The sequence below is a fragment of the Petromyzon marinus genome, chromosome 19 (assembly GCF_048934315.1).
Source record: "Petromyzon marinus isolate PM22_M1 ecotype Great Lakes invasive population chromosome 19, UKy_Petmar_22M1.pri1.0, whole genome shotgun sequence".
Lineage (NCBI taxonomy): Eukaryota > Metazoa > Chordata > Hyperoartia > Petromyzontiformes > Petromyzontidae > Petromyzon > Petromyzon marinus.
Genome location: NC_133685.1, coordinates 3,381,196 through 3,398,759, shown reverse-complemented (window position 1 = coordinate 3,398,759; position 17,564 = coordinate 3,381,196). Strand labels below are relative to the sequence as shown.

Here is a 17,564-nt window from a genome sequence, read left to right as displayed (position 1 = left end):
TTCTTTCGGTAAAGTCACGTTGAAGGGAAACAATAAAATATTTTTATGTTTTTTATTGTTTCCCTTCAACGTGACTTTACCGAAAGAACCAAGAATATAAATCACTGCAGTCACGAAAGCTTTAAATCAAAATTTAATTAGAATTATTAATTAAAAACAGAAATCATTTTAAAATATATTGCTGCCATGCACCCCCCGGGGGCGGGAATCGAACTCGTGGACCCCGGCGAGGGGGCGGGGCAGGGGAGGAGCTCCCCGTGGCCGACGTCACGCGGTCACGTGGCGCTCCTTCCACTACCGCACTGCGGAAAAACATGGCGCCCCGGGTGAGTGTCGGCTCGGCGCTCCTCTCGTTACACAATTTAAGACTTTTTTTGTCACCTGTCACAACGATAACGTGACGATAATAATGCTATTTACACTGAAATATATACACGTTAAAAAATGTATTTGTCGCGGAGAGATCCGCTGGGCCGGATCGAATCGGTTTGCTCGCGTTTGCTGACGTGCTTATGAATGATAAAGGTTTTTTGGGTTAGATCGCGTTATTTATAAATGTGTCGTAACCCTCCACCACCCGACACGGCCAAGCAGCAAAAAAGTGTCACGTTGACAAAAGACAATTAGTTCACTAATTTAGCCCACCCACCGGTGTGTTGAAGAGTGAATCCACAACATTTACAGTTTGAATACGACGTTTCGCAGCATCATCGGGCAATTCGCTAGAATTACCAGCGAAACGTCGTACTCAAAACTGTAAATGTTGTGGATTCACTCTTCAACACACCGGTGGGCGGCTAAAGTAGTGAACTATTTGTCTTTTGTCAACGTGACACTTTTTTTGCTGATTGGCCGTGTCGGGTGGTGGAGGGTTACGACACATTTATAAACAACGCGATCTAACCCAAAAAACCTTTATTATGAATAATATTGGTCGCGAAAGCCTGCCACGTGTTAAACTGCTTATGAATGGACGGAATTCTTGTCAACGCGAATATCGCGCGGGGCATGACCTGGCCCGTGCTCTAGTTTTCGTTATTGGAGTTGCGAGCACTTCAAATCGGCGGCTTCCGTCCGCGTTGGCGACGTTGCGGAGGGAGGGAGTGCTGCTGTAATTAACAAACAAACAAAAAACACCGATGATAAACATTGTAACAAGAGTCTGCCTCAGCAGCGTTACCATGGCTTTCGCACCTGATGACGGACGCTTGCTTGCGTTGCGCCCGAAACGTCGTGGTTTATTTTATTTTTCTACCCACGTGGCTTTACCGAAACAACCAAAGGGTATGGGATTCCTGCAGTCACGAAAGCTTCAAATCGAGATTGTAACAAGAGTAACCCAAAGGCGAGTGTATCCGCCCGCTGACGTGTGTTTGAATGACACGTGACCTACAAAGGTCGCTAAATAAATCAGAAACAGAAGAGAATAGTGGGGGACGGTGCCGCGCTCGATATCGCGTGACAGCAGCAGCAGCATAGCTCACGTATCGGCTTGTGAAGAAGATCAGAGGAGAGGGGTGGTCCAAGGCCCGTTCGGATATCACTCGCCGCCGATGTGGACGTGACGTTACAATAAATATAACAACGATTAGCAATGTCCAGCCCTTTTTAATTCCACTGCTGTCGGTCGTAGGAGCGGATTTGGGTGTGGGGGGGGGTGGTGTTTGACCATACTTCACCACTCTTGGTGGTGGTCAAGGTGGGTTGGGTGAGGGGAAATGGATGCACATTGTCGATTTTTTTCTGCAGTGACCTCTGCTGGCAGTAGAACTACGCATCAGCCTACAGCACCGTGCTGTATGCACTGTTGGTGGCCGTACCCATCCCCAACTTAGGGTCCAAGATCGAGCGCATTACAGGTGGTTTTGGTCATAGGCATTGTTATTCCTGCGTTTTCAGTGCGACGGTGGTCATCCAGAGCAGGACCGTACAACGTATAACGATGCAACGCCCCGATCCACAAATACTGAAAGACCAAAGAATATGAGAATATATACGACAGTGAAACACTGCTGCTCCTGACGCAGTTGTCTGGCTTGACCAACCTGAATGTCAAATTGTAGTTGTTGCTGTGCGTCTACGCCTGTTAGACGAATGCCCCATGAACTATGTAGTTAGCTATGAGGTGTTGTCTACACAGCTAATTAAGGCGAGCCTCATGGAGATGGAGCGATGATGTCAGTTCAGATTTTGCCATCGCAGGACCATTGAGGATAACTACAGCATGGGAATACTTTCAACCATCAGAGGATAGAACATGGATAACATGATGCGAGTGAGGGTGGTGACGATGAGGCCATCAAACAGCATTGGAGAGACCGGTGCTGTTGGAAGTGATTCTTCATCCAGTAGTGGATAGACCATGCCTGTTGATTATTATTCTGAATGTCGTGCTCTGTACATCGAATGCAGTCTGACGATGTGAATGTTGTGCACATTTTTAACCAGCAGTCGATGGAGCATGGCAGATGTATGATGCTGATGATGTTTGTTGTTGCTGTTGTTGTTCGCTTTGTCACAGGCGATGAAAGCGGCGAGATGCCCGACGGACGAGCTCTCCATCACGAACTGCGCCGTCGTCCACGAGTCTGACCTCAAGTCCATGTGAGTGAATCAAACGCAACGCTTCCATCGCAGCAAAAGCGAGGGCATACAGCGTCTGCACCATCCTTACGATGCCAGACGTATCTCGGAAGTGCTGTGGTTCACAGACCAATAGAACATTCTCAGATTAACAATACATTGTAATTAATATGATCACATTAACCCCTTTATGATCTCACAGTGATGCGATCGCCTTACTCTAATTTAAGACCGGAAACAGTAAGACTTCTTCACATTCTGGCAAAATCGCCTGATGGAGCTGGTTGTAATCACCAGTGAAATGTCGTACTCGAATTGTTGTGGGTTTACTCTCCAACACACCGGTTTGCTGAAGTAGTTACTAAATGACACGTTTTGTTTACGTGACAAACCTTACTAATTGGCTGTGTCAGGTGGTGTTGGGTTAACGACACGTTTACGCGATCTTACCCAAAAAAAACTCATGAATGATATTGGTCGCGAAAGCCTAAGTGTTAAATCCAATTGGATCTGCCAGTAGGGGACGATGTTGCTATGCGGTATTACCTGGTTAGAAATCTACTTTTAATATTTTCAAATTTTGCCTATGTTGGACCATGACTCCAGCACACGTGTGAATGATGCTACAGGGTCTTTAACGTCCACTGTGAAAGAGACGGTGCGTACATTCCCTTGTGACCTCCTGCCCATGAAGTGTCTATTTGAAGTGTCATTCGCATGTCTACCACAATCTGGTCTCGGTTCCCTCCCTGGCCTGTACAAGAAATCTTCACACATTCTCGATTCACTCATTTTCCCCAATTGCATAGCAGCTTCAGATGTGGCCCCCATTTAGGTGCTTTATGATTCCAACCTGTACTGATTGATTCCATGCCGATTGATTTAATTCCATCCGCAGTATTCAGGTCTTTTTAAACACAAAATGTAACTAAAAACACAACAATGCCTGCAATGGAAGCAAAAGTATCTGGCAAAATAAAAGTAGAAGTCAGAGCTCTTAGCTCAGACAATTTATGAATATTTTTGTTGTTTTTTTTTGTGCTGTGTCACCTGGCCAGAGAGCAGCTCACAATCGGAAAATTCAGATCCTAGCTGGCAGGTTACTCAGCCCATCATCTCAATCACATCAGTAGCACTTTACGGAGAAGTAAACATGGGTTGTCCTACGGATAGACTCGCCCCCACCATATGAATGTGGATTTTGCACAACTGGCGCAGGGCTGTTTACAGAAGGCTATCATCGCCTCGATGCTCATTTGAGCAGGAAATCACGCTTCCCCCTTCTCTTCTCAGTCACGTGGCGGTGATCACGGGCCCAGGGCAACGCTACGTGTTCACACTGAAGAGCCATCACTCTGTAGTGCCAGGGACCATCGCTTTCAGCCTACCCCAAGTAAGCGCCAGCACAGGCACCGGTGACCCCTCCCTCCCCAGCCCATGGGCAGGCGGGCGCTCAAGTTTTTCTTTGTCACGCGAACTCAAAACTGATTGCCAAGTATTTATTTTGTGGGGCTTCGGCCACTGTGAATGATCTGACAAAATGTTGCGTCGTTAAGGCCCTGCCAGCACCCAAAGCAACCAAACAGATTCAACCATTGCGCGTGCCAGCGTTTACTGCGCTCATTGTTATTAAACCAGATTTAGTCAAATTTCGATTTAAAGCTTTCGTGACTGCAAGGATTCATATTCTTGGTTCTTTCGGTAAGTCACGTAGAAGGGAAATAATAAAATAATAATAAAGCCTAAAAAATCTCCCAACGTTATTTTATTATTTCCCTTCTACGTGACTTTACCGAAAGAACCAAGAATACAAATTTAGTCAATTGAGATACGACGTTTCATTTGATAGTGCGTCGAACGTCATCGGGACAAGATCCAGGAAGTCATCAGGACAAGATCTGTGAATAAAACATTTTCTAAAACGAAGAGTAAAGCTGCACGGCAAAATAACCATGCGGCTTAGTACGCATTAAATTTAAACATAGCACATAATTCGTATGTTTATAATGTGTGAAATGCTCAGTATGTAGCTTATTTGAACACTGATTCTACCAGTCTTAAGTGGCGGTCCGCCAAAACAGGAACCTCGCTCACCCTGTGCATTCATTTTGCGATAAATTAATCCATATTGTTTGTGTTGTGAGCAAGTGAGCTTTTATTTAGGACACTGCGCGATGTTGACAAGATGTGGAAGTGTTTCTACTCAGTAATTTTTGAACCTAACTTCACGTCCAAAACAATTATCCAGACTGCTATCATTTGTATCGAGCCACATGCAATATTGTAATGATAATTATTGTAATTTGTTTCTTGTGGTTTTACAGAGGAAATGGGCAGGGTTGTCACTGGGACAAGATGTGCAAGGTATTCTCAATTTTTTTTGTCCTCCGTAAAAATACCGAGCGGTTCAAGCACTACGCAGTGAACCCGCCGACCTCAGTTTCGATTCCCTGTCGCGGCTGACACAAGTGGCGAGTGGCTTTCTGAACTAGTCTACATCAGGAGGTGCAAAATGAGACGATAAAAATCTTGAGTCAAATCACAGTCCCGAACCGTGACAGCAAGAGGGGTGACTGGTCACGTGAAGTGTTGGACCTGGCCCAGCTGTAGTGCGTTCGGCAATTGTTGCAGAGGTTCGTGATTCGAACCCTCACGGGCCACCCCGGTTAATGCTGTGACTGTGTATCAACTGTAAAATAACATGCACCATCTGCATCACAGTGGACGTGAAAGAGCTCCGTGACATCATTCGAAAAAGCCTAGGCCATTGCGTGCCTGCGTCATGGTGCAAATTTTGAAATTTGAGAAAAAAACTACTGGAAAATTACTTTATCGGAAAAACACGTAGAAATCGACGTTCACCGTCCACGAAAACCTAGCAGGATCCTCCGGAAAAAGAGTCTTGAGAATCTTTGAGCTTTTTCTTGTATAAATAAGCGTTATAATAATAACAGCAATAATAGCCGGCGTATTTCACATCACGTGTGGCGCCTTGCGACCGTTTAAAAAAACTTAACTATGTTTTATTTTACCAGGTAAGGTCCACTGAGCTATATAGCACCCAAATACTCTAAATGCATGTTGATTCTAAATGTGGAAGGAAAAACCGGAGGATCTGGAGAAAAATCCACGCGACAGTGGGGAGAGAGACATGCAAACTCCATATATACAGGCATGAGGGTTGGGATTGAATCCACGACCTCCTGTATACCAGGGAAGGTAGTTAACATCTGGCCATCATTATGCGACGTGGGGCGTGCGGTCAGGACCCGGAAGTATCGGGATTTGTGGTGGCACGATGGTCAATACCGGTATCGTGATCCGGATTATACGTGGTCTTGTTGGGAGGCGTTCCCACCCCCAGATAAACTTTGTGTGGAATAAAATTGATTATTGAGTTCGCGACACATGCGTGAAATTGTGTTTGTGAAAAATTAACTGGAAGTTCGGATTCCCGACCTTCCAGAAGGTGACAGCGTGATTGAGTAGGTCCTTGGTATGTATCCGCGGCTGCCTGCAATTAAACCCAAATTCTCTCAAGTGGAGTGAGGTGATGATGGTCTCGACCCGATTGCCAAATTAATCAAATCGCACTATATTTGGATTGAATTTAACGTGGCTAAATTCCAGTTCTTATAAATAAAAATGTGACATTCTTCAAAGTGAGTGGGAAAGTGCTTCTCCCTACTGTACGGACGAGAGGTTCACTTGAAGGGATCTCAGAAGTAGTTCTGTGATGTCTACTTCTGTGAGCCGTTGTCTACAACAGAGAGTTGCATTGCTCAGCGAGAAATCTGAATGGGTTGTTCATCTCAAGACATGACGCTGATAATGCAATTCGGACTAAAAGTATAAAAAAGTAGAAATATATAAATACGAATTCCGACATTTCTGAGGAGTAATCATTCACCATCACCACATTACCGCCTGGTCGGTAAATTATTGAACAAGCGATTGTTGCAACCAGCAGGGCATCGCGCACAAACGCCTCGGACTGCCCACTTGTAATATATTTCCACACCCGGCACACCGCATCCAGTATACCTCCAGTATACAGCTCGCTATGGCTGTGGTTACTAGTCACGTGCCTCTTACTCCAGTTTATGAGCCACCCTGGTCCTGCTCGGTCGCGAGTGTAATCTCCCTCCCTCTCCTCCCTCCCCTCTCCTCCCTCCCCTCTCCTCCCTCGCCTCCCTCGCTGTCCTCTCCCCAGTGGAGCCGTTTGAGTTTGACAAGACCAAGAACAGCATCGGCACCATGACCATCGAGGTCGACTTCCTGCAGAAGAAGACGGCCGACTCGAATCCCTACGACTCGGACAAAATGGCCACGGACTTTGTTGGCCAGTTCATCAGCCAGTCGTTCAGCGTGGGCCAACAGGTGTGACTGCGTTGTGTAATGGTCAGCACAATGACCTACGAACCCGGCGACTTGGATTCGATTCCCGCTCGCGGCCGACACTGGTGACTATTATCTAAACTGGGCCTGCGCCTCCCCTAGGTTGACTCGGCCTAAAATGAGTACCTGGTGCAGTGTGTAAACATCGCCACTGGGGAGCCAAAGACGTCTGGGTGTGGTGCTGACTACCCACCTCCTCGTGTGCCATTCCGGCCTTCATAGATGCTCCCTAACAGCACTTGCCCCAACAGTCTGTTAAGGCTACATGGTTGGGGTTGTAGCGGACTAAGCTGTGGTTGCGGTCATAGCGTTTAAACACCATCCATGTTTTGAAATAAGCGTTGTTGCTATTGTGGCTCGTTTGAAAAAAAAAAAAACCTGAGCACTAAAAGTGACCAACGAAATCGGCTCACGTCATGAGGCACTTGGCACATTATGACATCACAGCATTGTTTGAGGTGGTGGCAGCTTGGGGAGGAGGCCTTCATCCACCAGTGGATTGAGTGTGGCTGACGGCGGCGATGATGAACGTGAGGCATGCGCTTGTTACCCGGTCTCTTCTCGGGGATAATTTGGCTCTGACTGCTCCCGGCTGTGCGTGAGCGTGATGCTGCTGCCGCCGCCGCCCCTGCCACCGTCGCTGCCGACCGTCGTGGGGCGGCGGCGTTTACGAGCGGCGGCGCGCTGATTGATGCGTGCTGCTCGGCCACTAGCGCGCGGTGCTGCTCTGCCTTTTGTTTGCTCTGCACGCGCGTAATTAACGACCACCTTAAACCCACTGTGCGTCCGCAGCTTGTGTTCAGCTTTGCCGGAAAGCTGTTTGGGCTGATAGTGAAGGGAATTGAGGCCGTGGACCCAAATATCCTCAAGGGCGATGCAACCAGCGGCAAACAAAACAAGGTGAGGTTCTTGTCTCTGTGAGGCAGGGGCGCGAAATCTGTAACAGTTGGGGCCCTATGTGGCCATTGACTTCATTTCATGCAGTCCGTGGTTTACATGAGGCCTTCTGCTTTGAAACAGCTATTTATATCCCAGAGTTGCCCGGTCGTACCGTGCGTTGTTCAGGATGACGGCCGACGATCCGTTCCACGTCATGGGCCCTTGCGAATTCAGCTCCTCTGTTCAGTATTCAGTTCCTGAAGAAGCTGCCAGCACATGGAGCAAAACGTCGGACATCGTGCCCGAACAATGCCGCGGTACAAACCAAAAAAGTTTCGGGCCGCTGTACAGCACAAGTACAATATCTATGCTGTCGTGATATTGATCCGTGACTGCCTGCAAATCATTTAACCGTGTTAATCGTGCGCTATATATAGGTGAATATTTCCGACCTGGCAACGCTGTCTTGATAATTTATTGCATGCTCAAGTCACTTTTATCGTTGCAATGGACATGTTGCGATTACAGAAGTGACAAGTCTGTGTGTTTGTGTGTTGACTTGTGGTTGGGTAGCAGTAGTGTAGCGGTTAGCGCGCTGCGCAACAAACCCGGCGACCCGAGTTCGATTCCCGCTCACGGCCAACACCAGTGACAATTATCAGAACCGGTCCTGGGCCTCCCCTAGGACGACTAAGCCTTAAATGAGTACCTGGTGCAGTGTGTAAACATCGGCCACTGAGGAGACAAAGGTGGCCGGGCGTCGTGCTGGCCACCCATCCCCTTCGTGTTCCAAGCCGGCCTTCATAGGTGCTTGCTAACACCACTTGCCCCAACAGTCTCTTAAAGGCTATGCGGCGGATCTTTGTTTTTGACGTATAGTTGGCCCACTAAAGGTCCTACGCAGCCCTCGGGAATGACGAGGTTCCTTGCCGCTGCTCTACACCATTATCGTCCCCAAAGCCGTGCGTCTGAACCCACATGACACCTAATCCTGGATGGGCAACCTCAACAATGACCAAAAAATACCTCCCTCCCCCCTTCCCCTGTGACCCCCACTCAAAATGAGAACTCACGAAACAATCACCCTACGACTGTAAACTGTGAACTCTGACCCGCCAAACTATCGCCCCACTGAATATAAAACATTTTGACGACAGGCGTCCCAAGCATGAACCCTGACCCCCAGCACCTGACCGCTGACTCCTGAACCGTAAAATATTTCCACCAATAAAAATAAAAATGCAAATCGTCATTTTAAAGGGCTAAAAGGACTCAATTGTGCGTGCGTAGCGCGCGGCTTCCACCGACTGGGCCTCCTCATGCCTCGGTAATGTCTCTGCGGAAGGTCGCCATCGCAGTTGTTGAACTCGGGGAACATTTTGGCAACTTAGATTTTCTCCCGGCAGCGGACGGGATCGGCAGCTGTTGCCGGTGACGATCGCCAGCAATGATCGATTGCGCTGAAATTGCCACGGGGTGCGTGTCCATGGCCCTTGACAAAGTGCTTGTCATGTCCGCTCTGTGCTCAGATCCTGACGGGCGTCAGCTACCAGAACACGCAAGTGATCTTTGAGAAGGCGGAGAACTCGAATCTCAACTTGACGGGTGACGATGCCGCTGCGTCCTCTTGTCTCGCGCAAATCATTCACGGATCCGTTCGCAGATCATTCAAAGAGCGGTTTGCTCGTTCATTCCCAGCCTCGTCTTGCGCAATTCATTCACAGATCCGTTTCGCTCTTTCGTTCCCAGCCTTGGGCAGATGCATATGTACACGCATCCGAGATACAAGCTCTTAAAAGACGAGTTGGAAGATGATGGCAAAGAATGAAATGGCCTTATCCAGAATGTAAATAGCAGGCGTGTAGCGATGCATCGATTCGTCAGTTATAACCGATTCTTAACACCTGGGATACGTGCATTGCATTGCCTCAGTAAGGATTGATTGAGGTCAATCGCCACGTGCTGTGTGAAGTCACCCCGCAGACTACAACAGCCTGTTTTGTGCGTGGTCGCCCATCCGTCCAGGCAAAGATCTCGGAAGCTACCCTGGAGTAGCTTCAGATATGTGATGAGTTCAGGCGTGTAGCTCCCACATCTATGCTCTTTGCCTTCACCAACCGACTGACCAGCGTGGTGAAGTATGGTCATACGACCCCCTGACCCGCGCGGCACGTGGGAGACCCTCGTTTACATGTACATACATGTACATTAGCCTAAACGAGCTCTAACATGCCTGGCCTTTAAGAGGAGCTTCTATTCTGTTGGACTCCACGCTCATGCAGTCTAACACTGGCACACCTATTGTGCGGATACACAGCATAGTCTTGAAAAATGCTTTTGTGTCAAGCATATTGTTGTTCAGCCGTTCGTCGAGCATTAGTATGACTAAGCTGCACGGTAAGTTTCATGGCGACGGGCAAATGGACAGGGGTAACATTTCCCAAGCATAGCAAAAAAGCGGTCGGTGAGCTCCATTCAAACCGACAGCCAGCAGGTGTCAGCAGCCACCAGCGGCAGGAGCTGCGGGTTCGTCAAGTCACGCGTTTTACCACCGCCGCAGTGGCCGAGAAATCAACTATTATTATTGTGTTTATTTTTAACTTGTCAGCGAACTTGTTGCCACTGTCCTTTTTTTTACTCAAATGAACTTTAAAAACTGCCAATTATAATATTCGCTGTCATTGTGGCGTGTGCTTGCGCATTTCCCTGGCTGTGATTTGAGATCCTCGCTCGCCGTTTTTGCGTTTTTTTTTATTATTGCAGGAAAATCCAAAACCAAGCAGGGTCGGCAGTCGATCATCAACCCGGACTGGAACTTTGAGAAGATGGGAATCGGTGGTCTCGACCGAGAGTTCTCCGACATCTTCCGGCGGGCCTTCGCATCCCGCGTCTTCCCTCCCGACATCGTCGAGCAGATGGGTGAGTCGGGATGAGTTGCGAGTGGAGCGTGTGCGCTCGTACGTCGTGGCCGCAGGGATTTTGGTTGCTCGTCGTGAGTGCGGGGATTTGGGTTGCGCGTCGTTGCAGCGGGGATTTGGTTTGCGCGTCTTGACTGCGTGGCTGCGGGAGGCCGCAGCGGTGGTTACCGGTGGTGAAGGTGTCAACCCGAGTTCGATTCCCAGCCATGGCTGATATCTTTTGAGCGTGATACGAGAACCGGTCACCAACCCACGCTGAACAGCACGTGCGAGGTTTGCTCAAACAACTCCCGTGACCCGATATGTTCCGGCCTTCATCGGCAGCCTGCAAAGGCTTGTAAATTGTTGATATATTTTTTATAGAGTGTGACAGCATTCAAGGTGCAGCGGTAATCGCAGTCAATGCCGTCAGTGTCACCACACCTCGCCCTTGCTTCCTCCTGATAGATTCCACAGTTTGTTGAACGTTCAACGACCGGCCTTGAAGGTCTGCTCTTATAGCCTCGTCTCCACCACCACCGTATGGTTCTCGGTCTTTCAGCTCATGCGTCCTACAATGACCGCTACTACAGTCTCAACGCCTACATCTGCCTGTAGATCTTTCCCTTGTTGCCTGTTGGCACGTCCTGCAAGCACCAGTGGTATACAGTCTCAACGCCTACATCTGCCTGTAGATCTTTCCCTTGTTGCCCGTCGATACGTCCTGCAAGCACCAGTGGTATAAAGCCTCAACCCCGCCATCTGGCTTAGATCTTCTCCTTTGTCGAATGTTGACCGATGGGGCGCCGCTTCAATGTGTCTGTCTCGGTAATTCGCCGTCCTCCGTCCTGGACCGCATCTCTAGCCATCGCCCGTCGTCATGTGTGTATGTATGTATGGTGAACGTCTTTCTTACGCACCGTACGTGGCCAATCGTGCTAAACACAAAAAAGCAGCTTTGAAGAAATGCGTTTTCAATCCGGCGCATCGCTTGTGACGACGAGCGACAGCAGCGTACGTCGATACGCCGCGACTGTGGCGACAAGGGCACACCTGCGATCGGAAGGCTCGAAGGTGGGTGTTAGTGGACACCCTCCTCCGGGCCGGCGATGGCAGCGCTTGTTGTAGGAGACGGCACATCAAGCCAGGTCGCTGACCCGTCTGTACAGAGGTCGCGCACCTGCGCGTGCGTTGTCCTCGAGCAACTGTTGTTTCCTGCTGAGTGCAACAATACATCCCGTCATAATACATTTTACGGACAAACTTACCCGTAGATAGATTTATTTAAATGTGTACTTGTTATCTCATTTGTAAAGGAATAAAGACAAAGATCCCCCGTATAGTCTTAACAGGCTGTTGGGGCAAGTGCTTGTTAGCGGGCGCCTTTGAAGTCTAGCACAGCACTCGAGAGGGTGGGTGGCCAGCACCACGCCCGGCTGCCTTTGTCTCCCAAGTGGTGATATTTACACGTCACACCAAGTACTCATTTGAGGCTGAGTCGACCTAGGGGAGACCCAGAACCAGTTAAGATAATCGTCACCGGTGTTGGTCGTGAGCGGGAATCACACTCGGGTCTCCCGTGTTCGTAGCGCAGCGCGCTAACTACCGCACCACCACTCCCCACACACTGACACACACTCTGACAGACATTCACACACCCACATGTCTACCAGGAGCCGCCAGACCTTTGGAACAGGAAACTGCACCTGTGCACCCGGGATGACCCCCACCACTGCGCTTACCCCCCCCACCCCTCCTACCATCCCCCATCACCCACTCCCTTCCCTCCCATCACCCTGGCCACCACACCAGTTGCACCAGATGAGCAGGGGATGACAGAAGCCCCAAATTCAACTGCCCCATAATTGATATCGCTGTCATGATTAGCATCCTCGCCGCGCGCAGATTAAGGCAGGGGAGAGGCCACGGGGGATAAAGTCTCCTCTGTGCACCTGGATGATCAGGCGGCCACCAGTCCTACTCACCCACTCAACCACACAACCACCCACTGACTCGTTTAACCACCCACCCACCCACACTTTAATCCAAATCCCCGACCAGCCACCCACCCCCCCACTCAAGCACCTATACAAGCACCTACTCAACCAACCACCCACTCATCCAAATACCAAACCAGCCACCCACCCACTCAGTCATGCACACAACCACCTATTCAACCACCCACTAAATCACATACCCAACCAGTCGCACACCCACTCAATCACTCACTCAACCACACAGCCACCCATCCAAACATGCAACCACCAAGCCACCCCACCCACCAACCCACCCCACCAACCCACCCCACCAACCCACCCACTAAACCAACCACTCACCAAGCCACTTCACGTGAAGGACCTTCTGCCAGCAGTGGCATGAGCAAGAAATTTCAGGGCAGCACCTTTATCTTTTGTTTTTATTTGCAGCCCCGTTTTGTCACGCATCCTTCAGATTTGTGCAGTCACCTGGCAACGCTTGTTTGGCATAGGTATGCGTGTGTGTGCACCGTCTGACTCTTGTCTGTCCGTGTGTGTGTGTGCGTACGTCTGTGTATGCGTGTGTGTGTGTGTCAGAGGGGCTAGGTGGGTTGTCTACGGCCACAGAGGCTCAGGGCTATCGATTAAAATGTCCAGCGGAGACGAGCCGTGGAAATTACAACTTATTAAAAAAAAAATACCGTCGTTTGCGCGGCCCATTGGGTGAAGCGTGAACTCGCAGTGCAGTTATCTCCGCGTTGGCGTGCAGCCGTCTGCACTCTTTGATTTTCGTCGTGGATAATTTGTTAATTGCGTAATTAAACTTGCGAATAGTTTTTTATGTAATATGCTCGCAGTTGGCACAAACAAGCGGGCATTTTTTTTGCGGCTACTTTTACGTGCGTATGTTGACGCTGCCAGACGCTCATACGCTAATAACTTGTTCCGAGACAACGGCAAATGGATCTGTTTCGCCGTTATGAGTGTATTTTGTGACCGATTGAATTCATAAATTCATTGGGTCCTTCCTGCTTGAATAAGTAAAATAAATAAAATCTATCCAAACTGTCTCATGTGAAATGTGTTCCAGTTGAAGGGAAGCCCCCAACATTTAAAAGTGTGATGTTGAATGAGTTGGGCTCAACCATGCAATTCAGATATAAGTGTCAGAAACATTTTTTCTGTCATTGCTTGGATGAACTAATATTGTAATAATAATAATATTTGATAACACCTTATTTACAAAAGAAGGGCCTCCCCCGAGTCTCAAGAGTGTTTTTGTTATTTTTATCGGGAAGATCCCTGTACATTGAGATGTTTATCCAACTGCATTCTTGATTGTTTGGTACATGGGAGGAAGCCCGAAGCACTCAGAGCTCCTCACAGATAGATTCAAGAATCAATTTCTCTGCTGCCATCTCCTGGTTACCTAACAGCCCATGCCGAAAACACTTGGTGCTCCCAGGCAGCCTGTCACACGAGTGTATGCAGGCCCAAAAACACTGCTTAGCTTCCGAGATCCGGCAACATCGCTCACATTTCGGACGACCGATCATAACACTTTTTTGTACGTCTGCCCTGTCCACAGTGGTGACCGTTCACACACTGAAACGAGAATGAGTAGATCGGGTTTTGCGTTCCTAACAAAGGAAATCACGAATTGATCAATTCAATCGGTTGTAATTTATTTATTAACCACATTATCTGGCTGGATATCTCTGCTCCGCGAAGCCAAAAGATCTCTCTCTTACATTGTCCCGACAGGCTTCGATAGGAGTCAGCCAGCTCGTCCAGATTTCTGGCATTTTTCAATGACAGACACCGCCGTGTCTCATTGTAGCTCGGGGCCAAACGATAATTAAGTCGAGATTTAATAAATTATCTCGGCGCAAAAAAAAAAGAGAAAAACATTTTGCCAAAAAAGCTTGAGGAGCGGCTCTCTGCCCGGGCCTGCCGCTGTCTGCCGCGTGTTTTGCCGGTTGTTGTTTGTAAAGGCGAGCACGGTGCTCTTGGCCGTTCGGTGCACGCCATGCCGTTCGGCTAGCGGCTTAACAGCTGACCTGCTGTGTGCCAATTTATCCCGGTTCCTGCAGCCGCCACCATCGCCGCTTATAAAAAAAGCCTTAAGTGATTTCCTGCTCAAATGAGCATCAAATGAGCATTGCGGCATTGCTCATCTCCCTGTTTGTAGCCCTGCAGAGCCAGTGGTCGAAATGCCACATTCCTATGACGGTGGCGATTCTCGTCAGTAGGACGACCAATGAATGACCTTTCCCACAAAACGGTAATTCATTTAATCGACCCCAGTTTGATGATGGGCCGATTCAACCCCGCTGAGTCAACCACTCCACCGTTCTGGTGGGGATGCTGCCCTATTCTCCAGATTATTGAGTAAGACACTCCGTAAGAGAGTCAGACGCACCCCAAACTTACACCCGGTGTCAATGAAGTTGTTACACATAGACACCACACACCAATATGGGATCTTTCTTGCCAGTATTAAAATATGACAATAGGTTTTACCCTTTCTGGCAATAAAACAGGTGTCGATGTTAAAACACCAAACAAAATCCTTATTCAAGGAATCCTGTCTGCATTCACCACACGTACTTTTGGTGAACATGCAAACAAAAAACAGTCTCTGATAATATATGCATTGTCTTTGAAACTGATTGGTCCACACCACACACCACTCGCATACCAACTGGATTATATGACGCAACCCCAAACATTTGCTTTAAAAACACACCGGGGGGGGCGTGGGGGGGGGAACATGCATCTTATAATCTGTAGAATATGGTGGTACGCTGAATTTGCAATCCAGAGGTCGCCGGTTAGTTTGACCTCCCAGCGCGGCATTGGAAACGATGGGCGAGTGTGTTTAGATCCCCACCACGGTGTGGAGAGAGGGAGAGAAGCAGTCGGGGATAGGCAGAGGGAAAGCGAGAGGTTATTGAGCCTGGACTTGAGCAAGGGCAGGGAATGGACAGCACGGACCGCTGGTGGCAAGGAAGTTCCGGATTATAGGGGGGGAGGGGGGGTTACTTGGATGAAACTCCTCGTCTGCTGTAACGTCAATCCTCGTGCACAGTTTTCCCGTACGAGTTTCTCGCACGGTGTGTGTACCCTCGCGCACGCTCACCGGTGTCCCACACTTCCCCCCCCACCCCCGCCGCATCTCACCACGCGCGCGCAGGGTGCAAACACGTGAAGGGCATCCTACTGTTCGGGCCGCCGGGCTGCGGCAAGACGCTGATGGCGCGGCAGATCGGCAAGATGCTCAACGCGCGCGAGCCCAAGATCGTCAACGGGCCCGAGGTTCTCAACAAATACGTGGGCGAGTCGGAGGCCAACATCCGCAAGCTGTTCGCCGACGCGGAGGACGAGCAGAAGCGGGTTGGTCCGACCCGCACCTTCGGAGAATCGGTCCTGAGTAGGCCAGACCGGATATCTCTCCCTCTTTGGGGCCAGCCTCACCAGGGGTGGCGGCGTAGCTTTCTGGGTTCCCATTTTCTGATGTGGCCAATGACAGTGCAGCCGTCTGGAATGCTCTTCCGTCCGATGTTAGCACTGCACTGGAGCACTGCACTTTCAAATCATCTAGGTTGAAAGCTTATTTCTTTTTAACTCCTTTTTATGTTTAGTTTGTTGTCCTTCCCCTGCATCTCCGATTAGCAGGGTAGGCTACGTACGGTGCGAAAGAAGAACATTTTAAAGTGCATAGTTCCAGTGGCTTTCTGATATCGGAAGGAAGATCATTCCAGACGACAACGACGAAACAGGTATTGAGATATCCCATCGTCCTGCTGGTGGATGAAATGTTGCCGCAACTTTGACTTTTGAGTTGATGGTCTTAAACCTTAGCTGTGCGCAGTATACACAGAGTGATGCAAAAATAATAGGCTTTACTTTTTCCGGTAATAATACAGGAGGTATTCTTAGTTTTTTCGGTAAAGTCACGTTGAAGAGAAACAACAAAATAACAAAATATATATAAAACAATAAAAAATTCTCACGACGTTTCGACCATAACTCAAACGGTCATGACCGTTTGAGTTATGGTCGAAACGTCGTGAGAATTTTTTATTGTTTTATATATATTTTGTTATTTTGTTGTTTCTCTTCAACGTGACTTTACCGAAAAAACTAAGAATATGAATTACTGCAGTCACGAAAGCTTTAAATCAAAATACAGGAGGTGTTAAGATGTCCAAACACCCAATAGACACAAATCGCAAGGCATCAAGTGTGCATTAACCACACATCATGCTTGTGGTTAAACATGCAAACAAAGATGCTTTGATGATAGTATATGCATTGGCTTTGAAACAGATTGGCCTACACCAGGAACAGCCGCCTTTGCAGCCTTGTCTCACAGGTGTTAGAGCAGAAAACAACGGCAAAAGAGTTTCGTGATGTCACGTGACATGAGAAGGGCGCAATGGAAGGACCGATCCTATGATCATGATCTTCCCACGCTCGGTCTCGGGTCTCCCTATGCACCAACCCGCACTTTAATCAGCGTGGCGAGGTCTGTTGTTTTTCTAATTTGTTTCGTTGTATTGATATAGTCTTTTCCGCCAACCCCCCCCAACCCCACCTTCACGCCACCGCCGGTGCGATCAGTGCGGCGTCAACAGCGGCCTGCACATCATAATCTTCGACGAGATCGACGCCATCTGCAAGCAGCGCGGCAGCATGGCCGGCAGCACGGGCGTGCACGACACGGTCGTCAACCAGCTCCTCTCCAAGATCGACGGAGTGGAGCAGCTCAACAACATCCTCGTCATCGGTGGGCGCTAAGAGTCACAAGTATTCATAATAGTTCCGC

At 48.9% G+C, this 17,564-nt stretch overlaps 1 protein-coding gene across 1 annotated transcript in view; it reads left to right on the top strand.

Moving 5' to 3' along the window:
- The first annotated feature begins 219 nt into the window (after positions 1-219).
- Positions 220-17,564, top strand: part of NSF (N-ethylmaleimide sensitive factor, vesicle fusing ATPase) — a 49,841-nt gene continuing 32,496 nt past the window's right edge. Inside the window, exons 1-10 of the mRNA XM_032956966.2 lie at positions 220-326; positions 2,522-2,604; positions 3,877-3,976; positions 4,908-4,947; positions 6,797-6,963; positions 7,774-7,881; positions 9,390-9,465; positions 10,624-10,779; positions 15,930-16,129; positions 17,360-17,525. Of these exons, the coding sequence (XP_032812857.1) occupies positions 315-326; positions 2,522-2,604; positions 3,877-3,976; positions 4,908-4,947; positions 6,797-6,963; positions 7,774-7,881; positions 9,390-9,465; positions 10,624-10,779; positions 15,930-16,129; positions 17,360-17,525 (1,108 nt within the window). The 5' untranslated portion in view covers positions 220-314. The remainder of the gene's footprint in view (positions 327-2,521; positions 2,605-3,876; positions 3,977-4,907; positions 4,948-6,796; positions 6,964-7,773; positions 7,882-9,389; positions 9,466-10,623; positions 10,780-15,929; positions 16,130-17,359; positions 17,526-17,564) is intronic.